This window comes from Eurosta solidaginis, chromosome 3, assembly GCF_040869045.1.
Source record: "Eurosta solidaginis isolate ZX-2024a chromosome 3, ASM4086904v1, whole genome shotgun sequence".
In the NCBI taxonomy this organism is placed as follows: Eukaryota; Metazoa; Arthropoda; class Insecta; order Diptera; family Tephritidae; genus Eurosta; species Eurosta solidaginis.
This window is the reverse complement of record NC_090321.1, coordinates 18,278,523-18,299,431: the sequence shown is the minus strand read 5'-3', so window position 1 is coordinate 18,299,431 and position 20,909 is coordinate 18,278,523. Positions and strand designations below refer to the sequence as shown.

General features: G+C 33.5%; 1 protein-coding gene across 1 annotated transcript in view; it reads left to right on the top strand.

Moving 5' to 3' along the window:
- Positions 1 to 19,500, top strand: part of mtt (mangetout) — a 409,542-nt gene extending 390,042 nt beyond the window's left edge. Inside the window, exons 15-19 of the mRNA XM_067771149.1 lie at positions 1,540 to 1,753; positions 5,582 to 5,733; positions 7,779 to 7,962; positions 9,835 to 10,875; positions 15,697 to 19,500. Of these exons, the coding sequence (XP_067627250.1) occupies positions 1,540 to 1,753; positions 5,582 to 5,733; positions 7,779 to 7,962; positions 9,835 to 10,376 (1,092 nt within the window). The 3' untranslated portion in view covers positions 10,377 to 10,875; positions 15,697 to 19,500. The remainder of the gene's footprint in view (positions 1 to 1,539; positions 1,754 to 5,581; positions 5,734 to 7,778; positions 7,963 to 9,834; positions 10,876 to 15,696) is intronic.
- The last annotated feature ends 1,409 nt before the right edge of the window (positions 19,501 to 20,909 follow it).

Here is a 20,909-nt window from a genome sequence, read left to right as displayed (position 1 = left end):
AACTCTGACTAGATTCAGCGTGTCGTCTGTAAACGCATATTATGGTCACATTCTTATTATTATTTTTTAGAAGAACTTTTACAACATCTGCACTTCGCAGATTAAAAAACCTCTCTATGTTGCAATCAAATGTGTCTCATACAAAAACTCTAACACCACCTGCAGAGTATTCATCATTACTACTTGCATAAAAATTAAAATTGGGTATATGGAACAATTCACTCTCATGGGAATAAATCCATATTTCCAATACAAAAATTAGATCAGGAAAAGTTGGAAATGCTTCTAAATTACATATTAAGGAATCAAAGTTTTGCCGTAGACTTCGAATATTTTCATGGACAATGTAAAGACAATTATTATATGGAGTTAGAAAATCGATACTGTTAATAGGGCTGTCAACAAAAGGATTGTTGCTGTTGAGAGGGAGCAATAAATTCATCATTTAAATCTTAAAAAGGATATTCACAAAAAAAAATAATAATAATAAAAAAAAAAAAACTAGTCTGGTATCCCAGACAAATCATCAAAAGATCTCACAACAACAACATCACTTTTGTCTGCCTTTCTTAACATTTTATATATATATGGTTCTATTCTGAACTAATTTTTCTTCGATTTATGGCTCCCGAAATATAGAAAGTTGCTTAGTCATAAACGGGGCGGCGCCACGCCCATTTTTAAAATTTTAAATGTTTCTTATTTATTGTTATAAATCCACTTGGGAAGTGAAATACCTTTGATATAAAGATCTTTTTTGCAAAGATATAGCTTATTTTATACGTCCACAACCCTTTTAAAAATCTTTAATATAAAAGTGGACGTAGTCTTTAACGGATTTCGTTAAATTTTCTTAATAGTAAAGCCAACCTCTCTGTCGAATTTTGTTACGATAGGTTTAACGATTTTTGATTTATGATTAATAGTATTTGTAAAATTGATTTAATCACAAAAACAATTATCGAGAGTCTCAATATCAATCCACACGTCAAATTTCAACATTCTAGGTGAATTATTTACTAAATAATCAGGTTTTTTGTGTTTTCAAAAATGTTATATATATAAAAAGTGGGCGTGGTATTCAAGTTATCATGTCAACAGACAGACGGACGGACGGACATGGCTCAATAAAATTTTTTCGCTACTGAAATTTTTGATATATGGAAGTCTATATTTATTTCGATTTCTTTATACCTGTACAACCAACCGTTATCGAATCAAAGTTATAATACCCTGTGTATAAATACAGCTGGGTATAAAAATGAAAAAAAAAAAACTTAAAATATTGCTGTTATATATGGCATGCAATTCAAGTCCATTATGACTTAGCATTGTCAACAAAGCCATTAAGTAAAATAAAAATATTAAATATTAAGGATTTAAAATAGAATGCATCATTTTATTTGCAATACTTTTTGTTTATGCTGAGCATTAATTTTGATTATTATTATTTTCATATATGTATATTTGTTAATGAAATTGTAATGTTAATGTATGCGTGTGCTTTTGTAATACTTTTTCCTTTCTCTTCCATTACAGATACTCATTAATGGAGTTTGGATGGTGATTGCACCTTCACATGCCATGTACCATCATCCGACACGCGAGGATAATCTGCTGGTCTGTGATTCGTACATTGATGCATCCTACATGATAGCGTTCTTTTATCCCATCATTTTGATTGTTGTTTGTACGATATATGCGGTACTCACACGAAAAATACCTGAAGCATTCAATGAATCCAAGCATATTGGTAAGTTCATAGAGGAAGTACATATGTGAAAAATGTATGGTGTTGCGCTGCGGTGCGATCATACTGAGTGGATACCTGCATATCTTTTATTTGCTTTCGGCAAACAAGAATTCGTGCTATATTCAATTATCATAAAATACAAATTGTGCTCATATGTATATACTTAGTGAAGAGCGCAAACATATTGCATTTACACAAAATTATGCAAAAAAAAACTGTTTTAAGAGCTCTTTCCATTTATATATGTATGTACACCGAGCAATATCATTGCAGCGAAAATACTGTGGTGGCAAACAATCTTGAAACAAAAACTAAACTAATTTTTCTTAAGTTGATTTACAACCCAGCATTTGCATGATAGAATCTTGTATATGATTTAACATATTTTTGTGTCTGTACTAAATATTTGGCAAACAATTAATAAATCGCTACAACGGGACGGATAAGACAACAGCTGTTTCGATTATAGCTTCTAATTCTCTTTCAAGTGGGAGTCGTTCAGTTCTAAAACAATACCAACCAAAGCCACGTCTTTGCGGTTATACATTTTATCCGGGTGTATTTCTCCCATGAAAAGCTCTCAGTGAAATCGCATCTGCCTTGCAGGTGCCGATCGGAGTCGGCATAAAACATGTAGTTCCCGTCCGGCCAATTTGCAGGGAAAACCAAGAGGAGCACGACGCAAATTGGAAGAGAAACTCGGCATTAGATCTCTTCGGAGGTTATTGCGCCTTACATTTATTTATTTTTAATTTCTTATCTGAACAAGCGGTTGTATGGGATATATATTCTATATACGACTGATCTAAACGATTTTGCCAGACAACAATATATAACATATACGTAAGCATTTCGTGAAATTTAAAGCTTCTAGCTGTTAAAATGGGTTACAAATTACGAAAGCTTTTTATCTGAATAATCAGTTGTATGGGATATATACTATTTAAGACCGATCTTTACAATTTTTTCAAACAACATTATGTGCCATATACAAAAGCTTGTGGTAAGATTTAAAGCTTCTATCCGACAAATTGAGGAATATATAACGGCAATAGTTTTTTTCAAAAAATCGGTTGTATGGGGGATATATGTTACAGCGGCCCGATCCGGTTGGTTCCGACAAATGTTTAATCCGACACCAAAACATACTCGCTCACAAAATTTCATCAACATTTCTCAACAAGTAAGGAAATAGTTTGCACTCAAACAGACAGACGGACAGACAGACGAACATATCAAAATACTCAACTCCATCCTGATCATTTCGTTATAGTTATTGGCGGGTCTGCCCCCTCTTCTTTGAGGTATTACAATTTGTAGATTTGTGAAAAACTTAAAATAACATTTCATTTTAATGAAAGGTATATAAAGTAGTTTTTTTTATCCTTGCCACCAGTGTACTTTAGAGTATTGACTGCTTGGGGTTTTCGAAGAACAAACAATTAATTGCGCAATCAGTGCAATGTTTTAATAGAAAATTGCTATGTGCTAACGATTTACTTCAAACAATTTATGTCACTTCCTGCATATTTGAATGTACAGGAGTGAACATGAAAACAGCAGTTGAAAAGTTTTATGAAATTTTGTCAAATAAATTATTCTGTTTTTATTATAATCAGCGTGCTTTGCACACAGAGTATATTAACTTTGATTGGATAACGGTTGGTTTTACAGGTATAAAGGAATCGAGATAGATATAGACTTCCATATATCAAAATTATCAATATCGAAAAAATTATTGATTGAGACATGTCCATCCGTCCGTCGGTCTGTCCGTTAACACGATAACTTGAGTGATATTAAGATGTCTTCACCAAATTTGGTACACTAGCTTATATGGACCCAGAATAGATTGGTATTGAAAATCACTGAAATTGGATGATAACCACGCCCACTTTTTATATAAATAAAATTTTGGAAAACACAAAAAAAAACCTGATAATTTAGTAAATAATACACCCAGAATATTGAAATTTAGTGCGTGGACTGATATTGAGACTCTTGATAAAAATTTTTTTAAATGGGAGTGGCACCGCCCACTTGTGATAAAATCAATTTTACAAATACTATTAATCATAAATCAAAAATCTTTAAACCTATCGTAACAAAATTCGGCAGAGAACTTTCCTTTACTATAAGTAATGCTTTGAAGAAAAACTAACGAAATCTATTAAGGACCACGCCCAATTTTATATAAAAGATTTTTAAGCGAGTCGTGGACGAAATTAATAAACTATGCGAAAAAGAGCTTTGTAATAATATAATTTATTTTCTAAATTGAATTATAACATTAAATTGGAAAACACTAAAATTTTTGATAATGGGTGTGGCACCGCCCATTTTACGACTAAGCAATTTTCTATGTTTCGGAAGCCATAACTCGAAGAAAAATTAACATATCGTAATGAAATTGTGAATACATATTTTCCTTACAGCAGAAAATATTTCTAGTAAAAATGGACGGGATCGGTTAAAGACCACAGCAGCTTAGATATAAAACACGTTTAAAAGGGGTCGCAAGCTAGAATAATAAGCTATAACTTAGCAAAAAAATAGTTTTGAATCAATGACATTTCACTTATCAAGTTTTATTATAAGAGGAAACGTGGAGAAATTTTATTTTTTAACGGGCGGTGCCACGTGTTATGTAGAAAAGTAATTTATCTGAAATGAAATATATAATTGAAGCTCACGCTGAGTATATAATGTTCGGTTACACCAGAACTTAGACACCTTTACTTGTTTTTGTTAATTTTGAATAAAAATTGTCGATGAGTTTTGTCACTGAAAATATGCAAACCATTTTCGAAACCGATTTCGAAAAAATTCGAAAATTCGAGAACATTTTACGAAAATATATCGAACTTTCTTTTTAGATTTTTCTAAATTTTTTTGAGCATGCTGTTTTGTAGCCCAATAAATTTGAGTGCAAAAAAGTACAAGCTACATGGCTATCTGAAACTTTGTCATGAATTTTGAAAATTTTTTTCCCCGTTGGGTGCGGCTTTCGTATAAAACACAGTTCGGAAAAAACGTCTTTTAAATCAATTTTATTAAGTGACCTATAACTTGAAATTTGTGAGCCTAGATTTTATTGTGCTACAAAACTACATGCTCAAAAAAAATCAGGAAATTCTAAATAAAAAGTTCAAAATTTTCGTATAATTTTCTTAAAATTTAAAAATTTTTTGAAAACGATTTTTTATAGCCTTAGTTAAAAAATGTATAGATATTTTTCTATTAAATTACCGAAAATAAAAAATATGAATTTAATTTACTAATTTTATAAAAACTGAAAATGTTTGTAATCTCAGGTGTTTGTGTGTTTGTTTTTCCGTTTTATATATTTAAAACAAATTAAGCACTCATTAGACATTTCACAGACTTTTAAATTCTAATTATAACAAATACTAATTAATTTGTATATATTACACTCAACCATTTTTGCTCTTTTTCCAATTTTCACATTTCGTTTCATTTCAATTTGCAAACGCTGCTGGTGCTGCTAAACTCAATAATGGATGCTCAATGCAATCGCCTGGTCGTGTGTGTGTTTATGTATATATAATGTAAATTCCATGTGTTTCAATTACCACCGAAATGGAATGCTGCTACATACATCTGTGACCTGGAATTGGATTTTTCATTTTGTTTTTTTTTTTTTTTTCAAATGTAATTTCTAACTGTTTTTTATCACTTGAAAATTAATTTTGTACCCTTTGCTTAACTGCTTCGCTTTGATATATGCTTTGTGTCTAATTTTTGCCATTTCCTTTGCTTTTTCCTATTTCATGCTGAATTTCAATTAAACCCACTTTAATCACATAGGCTTTACAATGTACACGACGTGCGTTATTTGGTTGGCTTTTGTGCCGCTTTACTTTGGTACAGCCAATCATGTGCCACTGAGAATAACGTCAATGTCGGTGACGATTAGTTTGTCGGCGAGTGTCACCATTGCGTGCCTATTCACGCCAAAGGTAAATATATCTATATATTATTTTTTTATTGAGTTGGTAATGGCCTCCCAGGTTCGAGTGTTGGGACAACTAATATCCAAGTATTTGAGATAATTGTTCTAAATAAGCTCGGCTCCGGGCTTCTCAGCACAAAATTCATGGAACTGAGCATACTCTGTTCTGAGTCTGAATATTTGCATAAAAAATTGAGGAGCAGTACGCCAACCAACGTAGGAACTAGAAGGCTTCTGGTATTTGCCAAAAAGATGAAGTTAGTTGAAGACGCAAATCGTGATTATTGAAAGAATTTTTGTATTAAGTTCTTTAAGAAAAATCTGGTTCCGCTTTGGACACGAATAGTGTAACCTATTTAACTAATCCGTTAACAACAAAGAAAGTAAACATACTAAAATTTTTTAGAGTTTGTTACAATTCCTGTACTTGTGCTTTTGTCACAGTGGCAAACAAAGCAACTGCATCTTGTTCGCAAACACGCTTAGCAATAATGACAATCACAGCTCTCTTCAGCGGGTTATAATCGATATCTTATCGAAGATAGAAGAAGATAACGGTTTGTTATTCGCGTACCTGTGCTTTTGTCACAGTGACAATCAAAGCATCTGCATCTCGTTCGCAAACACGCTTACCAATAGTCGCAATCACAGCTCATCGATATGTTGCTGCAGTGCTAATGGTTTTTTATGGATTCTTTAACGAGGAGCTTTCTCTTTTGGATGGCCGTGTTTTCAATTTATCATAAAAAACAGAGGTTATTATAAAAACACTATTTTCCAAATTTTTATGTTGCTTTTCCCGGCACTTGAACACAGAACCTTCGGTGTGATAGGCAGAGCACGCTTTTCCCACCACGTCGGCCATTAAGGCACCAATAAAATCCGATAGCAAACTAATAATACTTTAGTACCAGAACTATAACAAACCGATAACAAAACGATAAAAGGCCAATAGCCTATCGACAATAATTTGAAAGCGCAGTCTTTGAAAATTGCAGACAATTCGATAACGACCCTGTTATGAACCAAAAAGGTTTGTTACCGATAAAACGTTTACATTCGATATCATACCGGAGACTCGTCGATAACAAATCATAACATACTGCTAACAATGCAGTAGCAATTCGATAAAGATCGTTACCTATAACATGCCAATGAGGCTCTTCTCCAATAGTGTTGAAACTTATATCGAAATGGTACCCACATGATAACATAAAATGCCCAAAGTTGTTCTGAAATGGCACCAAAATAGATCCCAACAGTTACCTTATTAGACTTGGGATGATCACGCAGATATTTAAACTGAACCCGAACTAGTCATATATCACTTAAGGTAACTTATATTATTACCGAATGGTACCAAAGTGATTCCAAGAAGAATCCCAATCTAATACGAATACTTGAAAAGGAATTGGACACGGAATGTGGTACCGATAACAAGACTGCGCCAGAAAAGTATGATTCCAAACACCAACATAACGTTCTTTTTCGATAACTAGGCCGCCTTGAGGGTATTATAGTCCAACTTGATAAAATCGATTATCGTACGGTAGTGTGAAGGCTCGCTGGCATTCATATGCAATCTCAATGTCGCCCTGAGTCCCGGGGTACAGCGATATTTTACGGAGTAAATTTGCAGGTAAGATAGCCAACAAAAGTTCTGAAGTGGATATATGCGAGGCGGATAGTTTCGTACCACCACAAATGGGTTATCTCTGAAGAAAATCCAGAAATCTGAGATTAGGGCAAAATACTTAATGTGAATTAACCTAGATGATTGTGAGGTCTCAATGTCATTATGGCCATGTTTGAAAAGGAAAGCAAATAGCTGCCTTCTACTGCTAAATAAATCTGCTGTGAGGGTACTTTTCCTCGAGTGGGAGTGCTTTTTAATACAGAATTTTTTGTCAGATTTTTATTAGTTCAAAAGATATATTGCCATCCTGCATGTGGGCCTTATTTTTATCTACTATTTTTTTGGATATTAACGATTTAGATAACGTGCTATCATTTCTGTTTTATCAAAATTTTTTTCTCATTGTTCCGTTTCAGCTATATATAATACTCATACGACCTGAGCGTAACGTACGACAAAGCATGATGCCACCGCGATATGGCAACATGCATCGCACAGCCGGTACGGGGCCATCCTCCATGATGGCGGCTGCAGTAGTAACGGCAGCTACATGTGCGCAAGAAGAGAAAATACAAAAACATATCACACCAACAAGTACAGGTAAATATTAAACTAAACATAAATTCCGATTCTTTGAGTCGAAATTAAGGTACACTTCTTTTTAATGAATAAAAATATCTTATTTTTGTATAAAAGTTTTCATTAATTTTAGGGATTTAGGGATTTTTCTTTCATTTCTCCAGACGTTTTTATATAAAAATAAATAAATACTGCATTCGCAACATTTTTTAGTATAAATACTATTGCACCTTAACCCGTATTTCCATGATGGCTGATACTTTTGCCTGGGAGACACTACAGTGATCGGAGAGCTGGAGTTCTTGATCCCTTGAATATACCCCATCTTCAACTCTGCCGTTTAGCTTAGAATTGTCGTTGTATGGGGAAATGATGCCGTTAACAGAAAGGCACAATGATCCATGCTAGGAGTAAGAAAACTTTATTTGTTTAGTATGCCGGAGTATCCTATGGTCCTTGTTGACGTCTTGCTCAAGGCTGGCTACCACACGACTTCCGCAAACAACAGTATGGGTCGTATAATTGCGGTATAAATCTATCTGCATATATTGGGGAGGAATACCCATTTTTTGCCAAGGGCTGTTTAACATGTTTATAATGCAATGTATGTTTTTTTTTTGCGCTGTTAAACGTTGTCCCCTCAGTTATATGAAAAGCTCAAGTTATCAGAATTGACGATGGGCCCGCGTCGGGAGGCTCATAAAGAAGCCTCTCGCAATGTTATCTACATCAGGTCGCATAAAGTAAAGAGGGAACTTACCTATGTAAGCAACATATAGGTCATCAGCATATGCCACAATCTTACCGCTCCCCCACCTTGTATCGCTTAATAACGAGTTTACCGCTAGATTCTAATGAAATGGGGAAATAAAACCACCCTGAGATATGCCCCTGGCGATATTGTATGTTTTATCAACCTTACGCAGTGAAGGAAATATTTTCCTTCCCTTGAATGGTTGATCAGTCGGTCCTACTAGGGGACACTCAGATTCAATAACGCATTATCAACGGCATCTGGAATTATACTGCTTAATGCTTCTTCAATACTTAGGAAAGCTGAAAGTCGAATAATATAAATAATTATAATTCCGCTGTTACCACTTATTCTAAAAATTAAAAATCAATTAAGTCTTTATTGAAGTATTTTTTTTGTTTTTGTAAATCAGAAAATTCTTAAAAAAACTATGAATTAAAAAATTTAATAAGGAGTATTGGCATCAAACAATCACGCTATATAATTAATGACATCTATATACGCGAAAAGAGAGAAGAGAAGTATATACGCGTAGTTTTTTGATTTGTTTGAATAAAATCTTCTACATTACTAAGGAATTTTTTCGGCGAAAGAAAAAAATTTATAGTTTTAAAAAAATTACTTGGCAAGATTTAGGGAAGATTCTCTATGACGATATATTATATATGATTTTTTTCTCATTTTAATAGCTTTTACTTGCTTTAAGGGAGATATTTAATTAACGAGACGGATACATATTGCTTTACACAACTTTTCTTTTTGTTACTGGTATTAGCAAAAATTACAAAATTTGCAAATGGCTATAAATACAATGTCATTGGCCAAATTCTGTTGAACGAGCCTAAAAATATTCCACATAATTTGGGTCAAATTACAAAGAGTGTAGTGTGGCATTCATATGGCTGTATTGATAGATGAATCTGTCTTTACGACCAAGTAAGTGTACGAGTTCAAAACTCATCACCCGAAAAGCTAGCGAATAAAGGCGTGAAATTTAGAAATATATCCTAGTTACCATCGCTGTTTGCAAACTTTATAATTTCTCTTGAATATGCACACAACTCACGTATATTGCTGCAAAAAGTATGCGCTTGTAAATGTAAACACATTGCTTACTTTTTTTCATTCTCTTACCACAGAAAATGGCACGAAACAACTCTGCGAGATGGCAACTCAAACCATCACAATAACGAATATATTTACCAATTTAGATAGTATAACATATAGTCAGATCCCTTATGCAGATCAGTGTATGCCAAATAGCAATCAACATTTAGTACAACAAACATTATCACATCCACTCGCTAATACCAACAATGAAGCTGAGGTTGTTGCAAATAACAACAAAATAAATCAACTGCAACATGGCAATCCCTGTGCAACGCATAATTCGTGCATAAATGCAGCAGCGATAACAACAACAACAACAACGCCAACGCCAGTAGCAACGACAGCAGTAATATCTACTGCAAACACAATTACAGCAGTTGCTCCTATTAGTGCAACAACAACAACAAAACCAGCAACATTACATGCATTGAGTAATAACGTAATGTTGCAGCAAAATGTTGCAGAGCATGACGCCAGCAGTGGTGACATCAATACATCACCAAATGGTGCTAGCAAAATATTGCCGACAAACGAATTTGGTAAATCACCATTCGTGACCACAAGTTTATAGCCAAACGCACAAGCGTTAAATATTACCAACACAGCCGTTAGGGTTGCTGCATCAGCGTCAACGAAACCTGCCCTCATAGAAGATTCCAGCATCATAAAAACATTGCAAACGCATATAAATAGTGCAGATGCAAGTGCAGTGGTTTGTAGCAATTGTGGTGGTGCTGGTGATATGACAGTTAAACGTGAAAGAGGAGGTGGTGCAAGTATCAAGCACAACAATAACAATGAAAGCATAAATACAGGTGCGCATCAATCGAGCCTCATTACTAACAATAATAGCGGCATCCAAAGAATAAATGCAACTAACAGCAGTAATCTACAGAGCAATGATGCCATTAGTAGCAGCAATACAAGTGCAAATAATAGTAAAAAACGTTGTGCAATACCCGTATGAAAGTGGTTGGCAAATAACGAATAGGTGCACTGCAGGTTGTGTAATTAAGCACTGGATTTTCGCTGAATGTTTGCCACAAAAATATAACATAATCGAATATTTGGTAAGGATCGAATGCTTATCAGATCTGGTGGTGCGACACATGTATTCCAATGCGTTTTGATACGGTGACTCCGAGTCCGCTGCCAGAATCGATCCAAAGGGGTGTTGGTTTAACCCTTGGCTCAAAAACGCTCAACTAGAAACAAATTTTCGTGTGCGATTTTTGAGGCAAGGGCTGAACCGCGACCCTTGACGTCTATTCGTTATACATGTCTGACATTATCAGATCCAACCACTTTTTTTCTGATGCGGTATATATTAATCTAGTTACTATTTCATATATGTTTGTATATAACACTGTACAACTACAATTTTCCGACAAAGTAACCGTGAAAATTAATTTTCTGTTATTAATACTTAAAGATAAAGACAGCCAGTAGGTATTTTTGTTTTTTTCAAGTATACATACTTTTGCACATGTCATCGTTGTTGAGCAAGGAGATATTAGTCCATATGAAAAGACTAATATTTTATAGCAAAAATTTGAAGCGCCGCAATTTATCTTTTCCTCCTTCTATTACATGAAATGTGATCACTATATCCACGAGGCCCAAAGTTGTAGCATTTCAAGATTTTGTATATGCATTAGACTGGGTCGATTTATTAACCGATATCGCGCCATTGATTTTTCGATAGGAAAATAATAATTTTCGAGCCTGCGCAATTTAATTTTTTTGACATTTTTTCGATTTTGATTTTTAAGATTTTTTTCATGACCTATTAACAAATTTTCATTTTATTGTAAAATTTTCATGTATGCCCTGTCCGACACAAAAATGTCTACTAAAAACGTTGGCGATAAAAAATTTTTTTTTTTTTTTTCAAAAAACTGTTATCGACAACGTTTTTAGCGGACATTTTTGGGTCGGACAGGGCATACATATAAAAATTTTTTTAGTAGGTCGTGAAAAATACCTTAAAAAACAAAGTCGAAAAAAAGTAAAAAAAAAAATTAATTTCGCAGGCTCAAAAACTATTTTTTTGGGTATGCGTAGTGGAACTTTTTTTCCTAAGCCCAAATCCTGTCGAAAAATGGATGGCACGATATCGGTTAACTTTCGTCCATATAAATCAACCCAGCCTAATATGCATCAAGGGAACCTTGTGACTTCTTTAGATCCCGACCGAACGTTAAGCTCCTCTTCGGTGTGCCGTATTTCCCTTTCCAACTGCGCAGTCGGGTTCGGCCAAAAAAGACATAAATTTTTGGCGGAAGCCGAAAAATTTTGTGTAAAATCTTTGGATTTTCTTCTTGGCTACGAAAGGTTCCTCACAATCACCAAAATTTCGGGTTCTGTATATGAGAGATCACAAAAAATACTTTTTTTTTTTTTTGAGAATAAGTTATTCAACAAATTCAGCTTATAAGATTACACCGTCTGATAATTAATTTGCCTTGCATCGTACTGTACAGTACATTTCCCTGCTCAGAGAAAGCGAATTGCAGTTTATTGACGTATTTTTTGTTTCAACTCAAAGCTGATATTAGTCATATAAAACTGTTGCATAATAAAAATGTCCTGTTGAAACTGCATTTCAGTTTTTGATTTAATATTGTGTTGCGTTCCTCTGACGAAAGTTCATAACTTTCAAAGAGGTAGTGGCAGAGACTCGACATTGATATTTTTGTTTATAAATAAATACGCTATTCAATTTTTCTTTTCTTTGATACTTAGGTAAGGTTAGGTTGGGAGATGGCCCCACAATTGCACTTGGATATACATATTTCATACACTGTGAATGCCCTTCAAGGGTGGCGGCGAGGGCAACCAATACTTTTCAATTAGTGTTCTCTAAGTCAATTTATTTAATACACTGTTGAAGATTTTGGTATAATTCTTAAATTTTTAGTCTACACACATATATTACAAAACTTTTTTTTTTTTATTAAATGCAAACCTTTCAGTGTTTAAAACGTAACGAGCTCATATGATTGGTTATGAATTGAAACATTTTGGTTTAAATTTTTGTCCGGAAAATTTCTATTTTTTAAACTTCTGGACTAAAATTTATTCCAAATATATTAAAATTTGGGTTTATCCTCTTATAGTTCATAATATAGACCAAAAACGTTTAAAAACGCGGAACGGCTAAAACTTTTTTGTTTTAATTTTAAACTTTCAATCGAAAATTTTATATTTCTAGTGTCTGGACTAAAGTTAAAACCATGACATCTTACATATTATTTGGTTTCAAAATTTTTATAGAAAAGCTTTAAGTCAGCAACATAACGGTAATCCGTAACGGCATAAACTAATCGCGATAGATATAGACTTCTATATATATAATGTTTTGGGCAAAAAAAGAAATTCATTTAACCATGTCCGTCCGTCCGACCGTTTGCCCGATAACAAGATAACTTGAGTAAGTTTTGAGGTATCTTGATGAAATTCGGTTTGTAGGTTCCTGAGCACTCATCTCAGATCGCTATTTAAAATTAACGAAATCGGACTACAACCACGCCCACTTTTTCTATATCGAAAATTTCGAAAACCGATAAAGTGCGATAATTCATTACCAAAGACGGATAAAGCGATGAAACTTGGTAGGTGGGTTAACCTTATGACGCAAAATAGAAAATTAGTAAAATTTGGAACAATGGGCGTGGCACTTTTAAAAAAAAGGTAATTTAAAAGTTTTGCAAGCTGTAATTGGCAGTCGTTGAAGATATCATGATGAAATTTGGCAGCAACGTTACTCCTATTACTGTATGTGTGCCAAATAAAAATTAGCGAAAGCGGATGACAAACACGCCCACTTAAAAAAAAATGTTTAAAGTAAAATTTTAACAAAAAATTGAATATCTTTACAGTATATAAGTAAATAATGTCAACATTCAACCCCATTAATGATATGGTGCAACAAAAAACAAAAATTAAAGAAAATTCTAAAACGGGCGTGGCTCCGCACTTTTTCATTTAATTTGTCTAGAATACTTTTAATGCCAAAAGCCGAACAAAAATTTACCAATCCTTGTGAAATTAGGTACGGGCATAGATCCTATGACGACAACTGTTTTCTGTGAAAATGGGCGAAATCGGTTGAAGCCACGCCCAGTGTTTCTGCGCAGACCGTCTGTCCTTCCGCTCGGTCGTTAACACGATAACTTGAGCAATAATCGATGTATCTTTACTAAACTTATTCACGTACTCATCTTAACTCACTTTATCTTGGTATAAAAAATTTCCGAAATCCAACTATGACCACGCCCACATTTTCGATATCGAAAATTACAAAAATTCCATAATTCTATGCCAAATATGAAAAAAGGGATGAAACATAGTAATTGGATTGGTTTATTGACGCAAAATATAACTTTAGAAAAAACTTTGTAAAATGGGTGACACATACCATATTAAGCAGAAGATAATGAAAAAGTTCTGCAGAGCGAAATCAAAAGCCCTTGGAATCTTGGCAGGAATACTGTTCGTGGTATTGCATATATAAATAAATTAGCGGTACCCGACAGATGATGTTCTGGGTGACCCTGGTACACATTTTGTTCGGTATCTCGAAAGCGCCTCCACGTATACAACTAAGAGCCACTCCCTTTTAAAACCCTCATTAATACCTTTAATTTGATACCCATATCGTACAAACGCATTCTAGAATCACCCCTGGTCCACCTTTATGGCGATATCTCGAAAAGGCGTCCACCTATAGAACTAAGGTCCACTCGCTTTTAAAATACTCATTAACACCTTTCATTTGATAACCATATCGTACAAACACATTGCAGAGTCACCCCTGGTCCACCTTTATGGGGATATCTCGAAAAGGTGTCCACTTATAGAACTAAGGACCACCTCCTGTTAAATAATCATTAACACCGTTGATTTGATACCCATACCGTACAAGCGCTTTCTAGAGCCACCCCTGGTCCACCTTTATGGCGATATCTCGAAAAGGCGTCCACCTATATAACTTAGGATCACTCCCTTTCAAAATACTCTTTTATACCTTCCATTTGATACCCAAGTCATACAAACACATTCCAGGGTCACCCTAGGTTCATTTTCCTACTTGGTGATTTTCCCTTATTTTGTCTCCAAAGCTCTCAGCTGAGTATGTAATGTTCGGTTACACCCGAACTTAGCCATCCTTACTTGTTTTTAATTATTTTTTTTTTTTATTTGGTTTTCGTTCACCAAAGGAACGCCGACTCAGGGAGTCCCCGCAGGCCCCGCACACTTATTCGTATCTTGGACAACATTGAGCATTACTACGAGTATTTGTGCTGGCTACGTTAATTTTATGGCTATTTAAGTGACAATAAAAAAAAACATTAGACGTGTTTCCCCAAAAATATATATACTTAAGACTCCCACCTGAAAAATACTACAGTTTTAGTGTATCAACAAAATTTCTAAATTTGTTGCACAGTGTAGTAATTAGCTTACGTTCAACTTATTTCGAAATAAAAAAGACTGCGTTATTACTTAAGTTTGAAGTGTAGCAACAAAAAGTTCTTATTATAGAGTGTATGAAAGAGACATATATAGCAAGATCAAACAACTAATTTCATAGTTCCGTATAGATTAATGAATTTTGTAAAATTTGTGTAAATATGTTATTAAGTAGATATACTAATAGTTAAGAATATTAATTAGTAAAACAGCCTAAGTTAAAAAAAAACTAGAGCTGAAACAGTAAAATTTATTCTGGTACGAATAATACATAGATTAGGTTTTGTACTTCAACAAGAGATGATACAGTTATAATTTCCTATAAAAGTATTGAATTGCTTATATATATTCAACAATACTCAATCAATAAAATTTAGAAATCATATTGATTTTCAATTACATTCCGTTCGTTTAAGCTAACTAAAATTAAAAAGGGCTTTGTCTTGCAAGGTGCACGGATAGTACGGGGTGTTTATATGCTACAACAAAATATGCAATACTACGATAGCAGCCCATTGCAAAGTAATAGCAAGCATCAGCAAGTGACATCAAAAAATGTGTACATAAAAAACAAAATACGAAAAACCATTGCTCAATCTTTTAGTGGGCGAAATTATGGTATTTACGCGAATACCATTGAACTGAAGCCGATTTTCATTTCCAAGAAAAAATACTCATGTAGGGACATATGAAAGTTTGAGCGTACTAAAAGCTGCACGGAATGCATTTAATTTTTTGCGTGCATTTCGTTGTTGTGTCTTTACAATTTCTGCAATCCATGCACTCCGTGCAAGGCGTGCATGGTTTGCAAGACAAAGCGATCCCCCATAATATCATTTAGTTATGTCTTTTTGAAAAAGCTTTTAGTGGTTTATATGTCAGAATGTTTCCAATTAAATTTAAGTACTTTTCGTATTTTCGAAAATGAATGCGCCCCAATTTTGTTTAAACAGGCAAAAAAGTTCGTATTGAAGCTGGTAAATTAAAAATTTCATTACTTTCCGTTATAGTCATGATAGCTCTGAAATTCGCATACTTTTTCTGATTTTTGATAAAAACAGAATTTACAGACAGCTGCGAATACAACAATATCAGTAGCAATTAATATTAAATTTTGACACTTAAAATCTTATTTTCGACAATTTAAGAATAAACTTCAAAAGCATTTTGTATCTGAAATTATGCAACAAATCTCAAAAACGTTTTCGAAAATAATCTAAAATTAGAGAAAACCGCGAAAATTGCAATTTTTTTGAGAGTTTTCAGAACTTTTTTGAGTGTTTTGTAGCCCAATTAATTTTAGTCTCACCAAGTAATTCTTGATGCGCTGGATTTTGCGCCAATCACGCTGGGAGTTCTGAATCCTTTTGAGGAAAAAAAGGTGAGGCTTGCGGTAAATGAGGACAAGACGTCATCCAAGAACGGATTGGTGCATTCACGCTTTGGCAGCTATGTCCCTGTTAACGGATGTTAGATCGAGACTGCGAGTGAGATGGCTCTTGGAGTGTTCGAGACTAAAATTTTCCGTTAGATTAATGGTCCTGTCCGCAAAACCAGCGGCTAGTATCGAAAGAGGTATAATGTTGGGCCGTATGAGCTGACGATGGTACAGCGAATAAAAAGTAAACGGATTTGCTGGCTATGCGAATGAACGAAGACGATCCGGCCAAGGAAGTATTTTAGTCGACGCCGCTGTATGAAAGCAGGGTAGGGACCTCCACTGAGTTGGTTAGATAGGTGGAGGAACACTTGACTTCCCTTTTTGCTCCCAATTAGCGTCAGTTATGGCAACATACATATAGCTGGTGGGACTTGTTACGAGATGGTCAAAAGTTAGTAGGTTAATTAGCGCTAATTACACCGAAAGAAATGGTGCTAGTAAAATCAACAAATCGGTTGTGTTGTTCTTGACTTAACGGAGATTCGGTGAAATTGATCCAATTATGGTTAATTCAACCAAGTTCTTTGTCAAGCGAACAAATTAGTTTAGTCATTTCAACAGAAGAGAAATTGTTGCTCTTAAGTTAACAAAATTCTGTAAAATTGAGAGATTCCTTATCAATCTAACTGATTTTTTTTTTAACACAATTGATCTCAGTGGTCAATTCAACAGCGATTAACAGTCAATGCATGTGCAAATTTCAAACGCTCACTGCGCTCTCTGCTTTGTACTTATGTATGCTGTGTACTATATGTATGCACATATTTACGTATATATATGGCAGCCGCCGTGGTGTGATGGTAGCGTGCTCCGCCTACCACAACGAAGACCCTGGGTTCACACCCCGGGCAAAGCAACATAGAAATTTTATAAATACGGTTTTTAAATTAGAAGAAAATTTTCCTAAGCGGGGTCGCCCCTCGGCACTGTTCGGCAAGCACTCCTAGTGTATTTCTGCCATGAAAAGATCTCAGTGAAAACTCATCTGCCTTGCAAATGCCGCAGCATAGGTACTTTCGTACAAGCTGTCGCAACAACTTTTTTTGTTCATTTGACTACTAAAATGGTCAATTACGGATCAAAGATTCGTGCGCAGTTGATTCAACATCTTGTTACGATGGATAAAAATTGGCAGAAATTTTGGTTGAATTGATCCATATTTCGGTTGATTTTACCAGTCTTTTTCTTTCAGTGCATTGATGAGGTTAAAGGTAATTATTGAAAATTTTTTACGAACAATAGTTTATATTATTTTCCTTATACAAATATTCTTATACGATTTTCGCATGAAAGAATATCTAAAGCAACTTTCAAAGAAAAAAAAATTGCCAAAGATCAGTGCGAATTTTAAGATACTTACAAATTGTTCTTTGTAAGACTAAATATGTTAGTTTTACAAATCTGCATAGTAGAAAAAATCTTGAAAATTCTAAATAAAAAATTCGAAATTTCCGTATGATTTTTTTGGAAAACATTTCTGAGATTGTTCTGGATAATTCTAGTTAAAAAGAAGTTTTTCTTTAATTATCGAAAAAGGAAAACATGATTTAGTTTACATAATTTGATACGATTTGTCGCTGCTATTTTTTGTTCACTGCTGTATATGCGTTTATACGTTAGACGGTTTCTTGAGACTACTCAGCTACAAAGTGTAGCGCATGCATATACAGAAACAGCTTAAATTTTAGTAGTCATGAATAAATGGAACGGCAAAAGTTTGCGAATCGAATTCTAAAAAGCTTTTAGATAGCTTTTTAAATCGTATTAAGCAATAGCGCTAGGCAAAGTTTAACACTAATGTCACGACTTGTCAATAACGCTGGTAAATTAGTAAAAATACAAAACAAAATTGTAATTTTTTAATTACAAACCTTAATTTATATAAATAAAACGTTACGTACATAAAAGTGTGATATCATTTAGATAAATAAAGCGCAGTAAGTTCGCGATCTGTAATTTTTCAAACTTACTAGAATTGTATATATAGTTTTTTACTTAAGTGAAAGCACTACAAATCTATTATGAGTGCATAGCAGTAAAAAACCGCTATTTTTAAGGTTAAGATTTTGTTACAAAAGGGATAGCAACTAGTGCTAAGGTAAAAAAAAAAATTAAATTAAGTAAAATAGATTTTATAAATCGTATTAGGCAAAAAAACACCATATCCCTTCTGCAACTTAATCAAAAATCCATTGCAAAGCTCATTAAGCTTAAAGCTTTTTAATTGATTGCTATAGATTTTGCGAAAAGCTTACTCTTGCTATTGCGCAAGCAATGGTGAATACATAGTTGAATTTATTACGTTGTTTGAGCCCAACAACATAAAGAATTCACTTGAAATTTTTAGTTTTTTAATTAAAGATATTGCACAATTCGCCTTACTCAGTTATTAAGCTGAAATTGAGCTTCAACAGCTGAAAGTGCGTGCGAAGCTTTAGAAACATTTATATGAGCTTTCATAATAAAATATTTTTTTATTGCATAAAACATTTTTTAAAGCTTTTTGTTTTCAAACAAGTTTTATAAAAAACAAAATTTAATGTATAAAATCAAACAGTATTGCAGTGCATAAAATTATATAAATATTTAGCGGCACAAATTAGTTATATTTAAGAAATACGTGTGAGATTTTTGTTAGCTATTTAATAATAAAATCTAATTATTGTTATAAATTAAAATTCAAGCCAAAAAAAAAAATTTAATAATATAGCATTAATGAAGAGATATGAAAATTTTATTTTAGAAGTGATTTCCAGATAATTGATTTAGTCAAATGCATTCACGATAATTGTAAAATATGCAAATTAGTTTTTGTAAATAAATAAACTTCATGTAATTCAAAACAACTAAAATCCTTTACAGACTGTTAAATTGTTCTATGATAAAAATGGACATAATAGGTGTCTATATAAGGAATTTAATATATTTATGTAAATAAATAATTCTAAAAAAATTTCTAATTCTAATAAATACCAAAAATTAAGTATTAATAAAAGAAATGTTGAATGTTATAGCTACACGATTGTATTAAAATTAAAATTTGTGTACGTGATATAATTATGCAAAATATGGTTGATAAATAAATTTTAAATAAATATTAAGTACTTAATTCCTCTGTAGATATGTACAAAATAAAATTTAAATATTGAAGAAGAAATAAAAACTGAGTATACTAACTTAAATATATGTGTTTTTTACAGTATTTGCATTTGCTACTTCAGAGCAGCAGTAGCAACAAAAAATATGCTTTAATGCAGCTCCGGCTCTGAGCAAGAACAGAGCATAGAGCAGAGCCGTAGCAAAAAAAAACTTTATATCATTACTTATGGTCTGGTACGAGCTACGTCATATTTAAAATGAAGCAAGAGCACATTAAAACTTCAAACGTTAGCAATCAAAAAAAACTCTTCGCCATTTTTATGCAGAGCTTTTTTGTCCGTTCTCATGTTTTTGCTGCTGGAGCTGATGTAGCGTTGTTATGTTGTTGTTTTTGTACTTGTGGTTTTATTTATCAGTTTTTAAGTTGTTGCTATAGCTTCTTATTTTGGTTTTTTTTTTTTTTTTTGGCATTGAATCGGGACACTAACCTCTTTTCCCACGTTGCATTGAAAGTTGTTGTAGACAAGTAGTAGCGCGCGAGAAAAGATAAACCTCTACGTAACAATGCCGAACATAGCAAATAGCATAGTATTTTATTTTTTTTTTTTGATCTTGCTTGACTAATTACAATTAACATTTCATTTGGAGCTGTTGCTATTTTCTCCGCTCTGGAACACGACATAGCTCTTAGCAGAGCATAAGAAATGCTATCACATTTTTATGCAACGACTCTGATTCATGCTCTGTTCATGTTGAGAGCAATAGTTAAGAACAAAAAAAAACACAAAAAAACTCTGGAGTAGTATAGCATTTTCAATCACTGCTTCTTTATAAGCATTTGTAGCGAAGTAAAGGTAAGTGCTGAACGTAGTAAATTTTAAAACCGTCAGCTATTTCAATGGAGTAACGCGAAATATTCGCTACTTTTAAAACTTGTCCACATTTCACGGAGCAAAGTAAGTACAAAGAAGCCCTTTAATTTTGAGTTTTTGTAGAAAGGTAGATTTTTTATACTCAGTTGAGCAGAGCTCACAGAGTATATTAAGTTTGATTGGATAACGGTTGGTTGTACATATATAAAGGAATCGA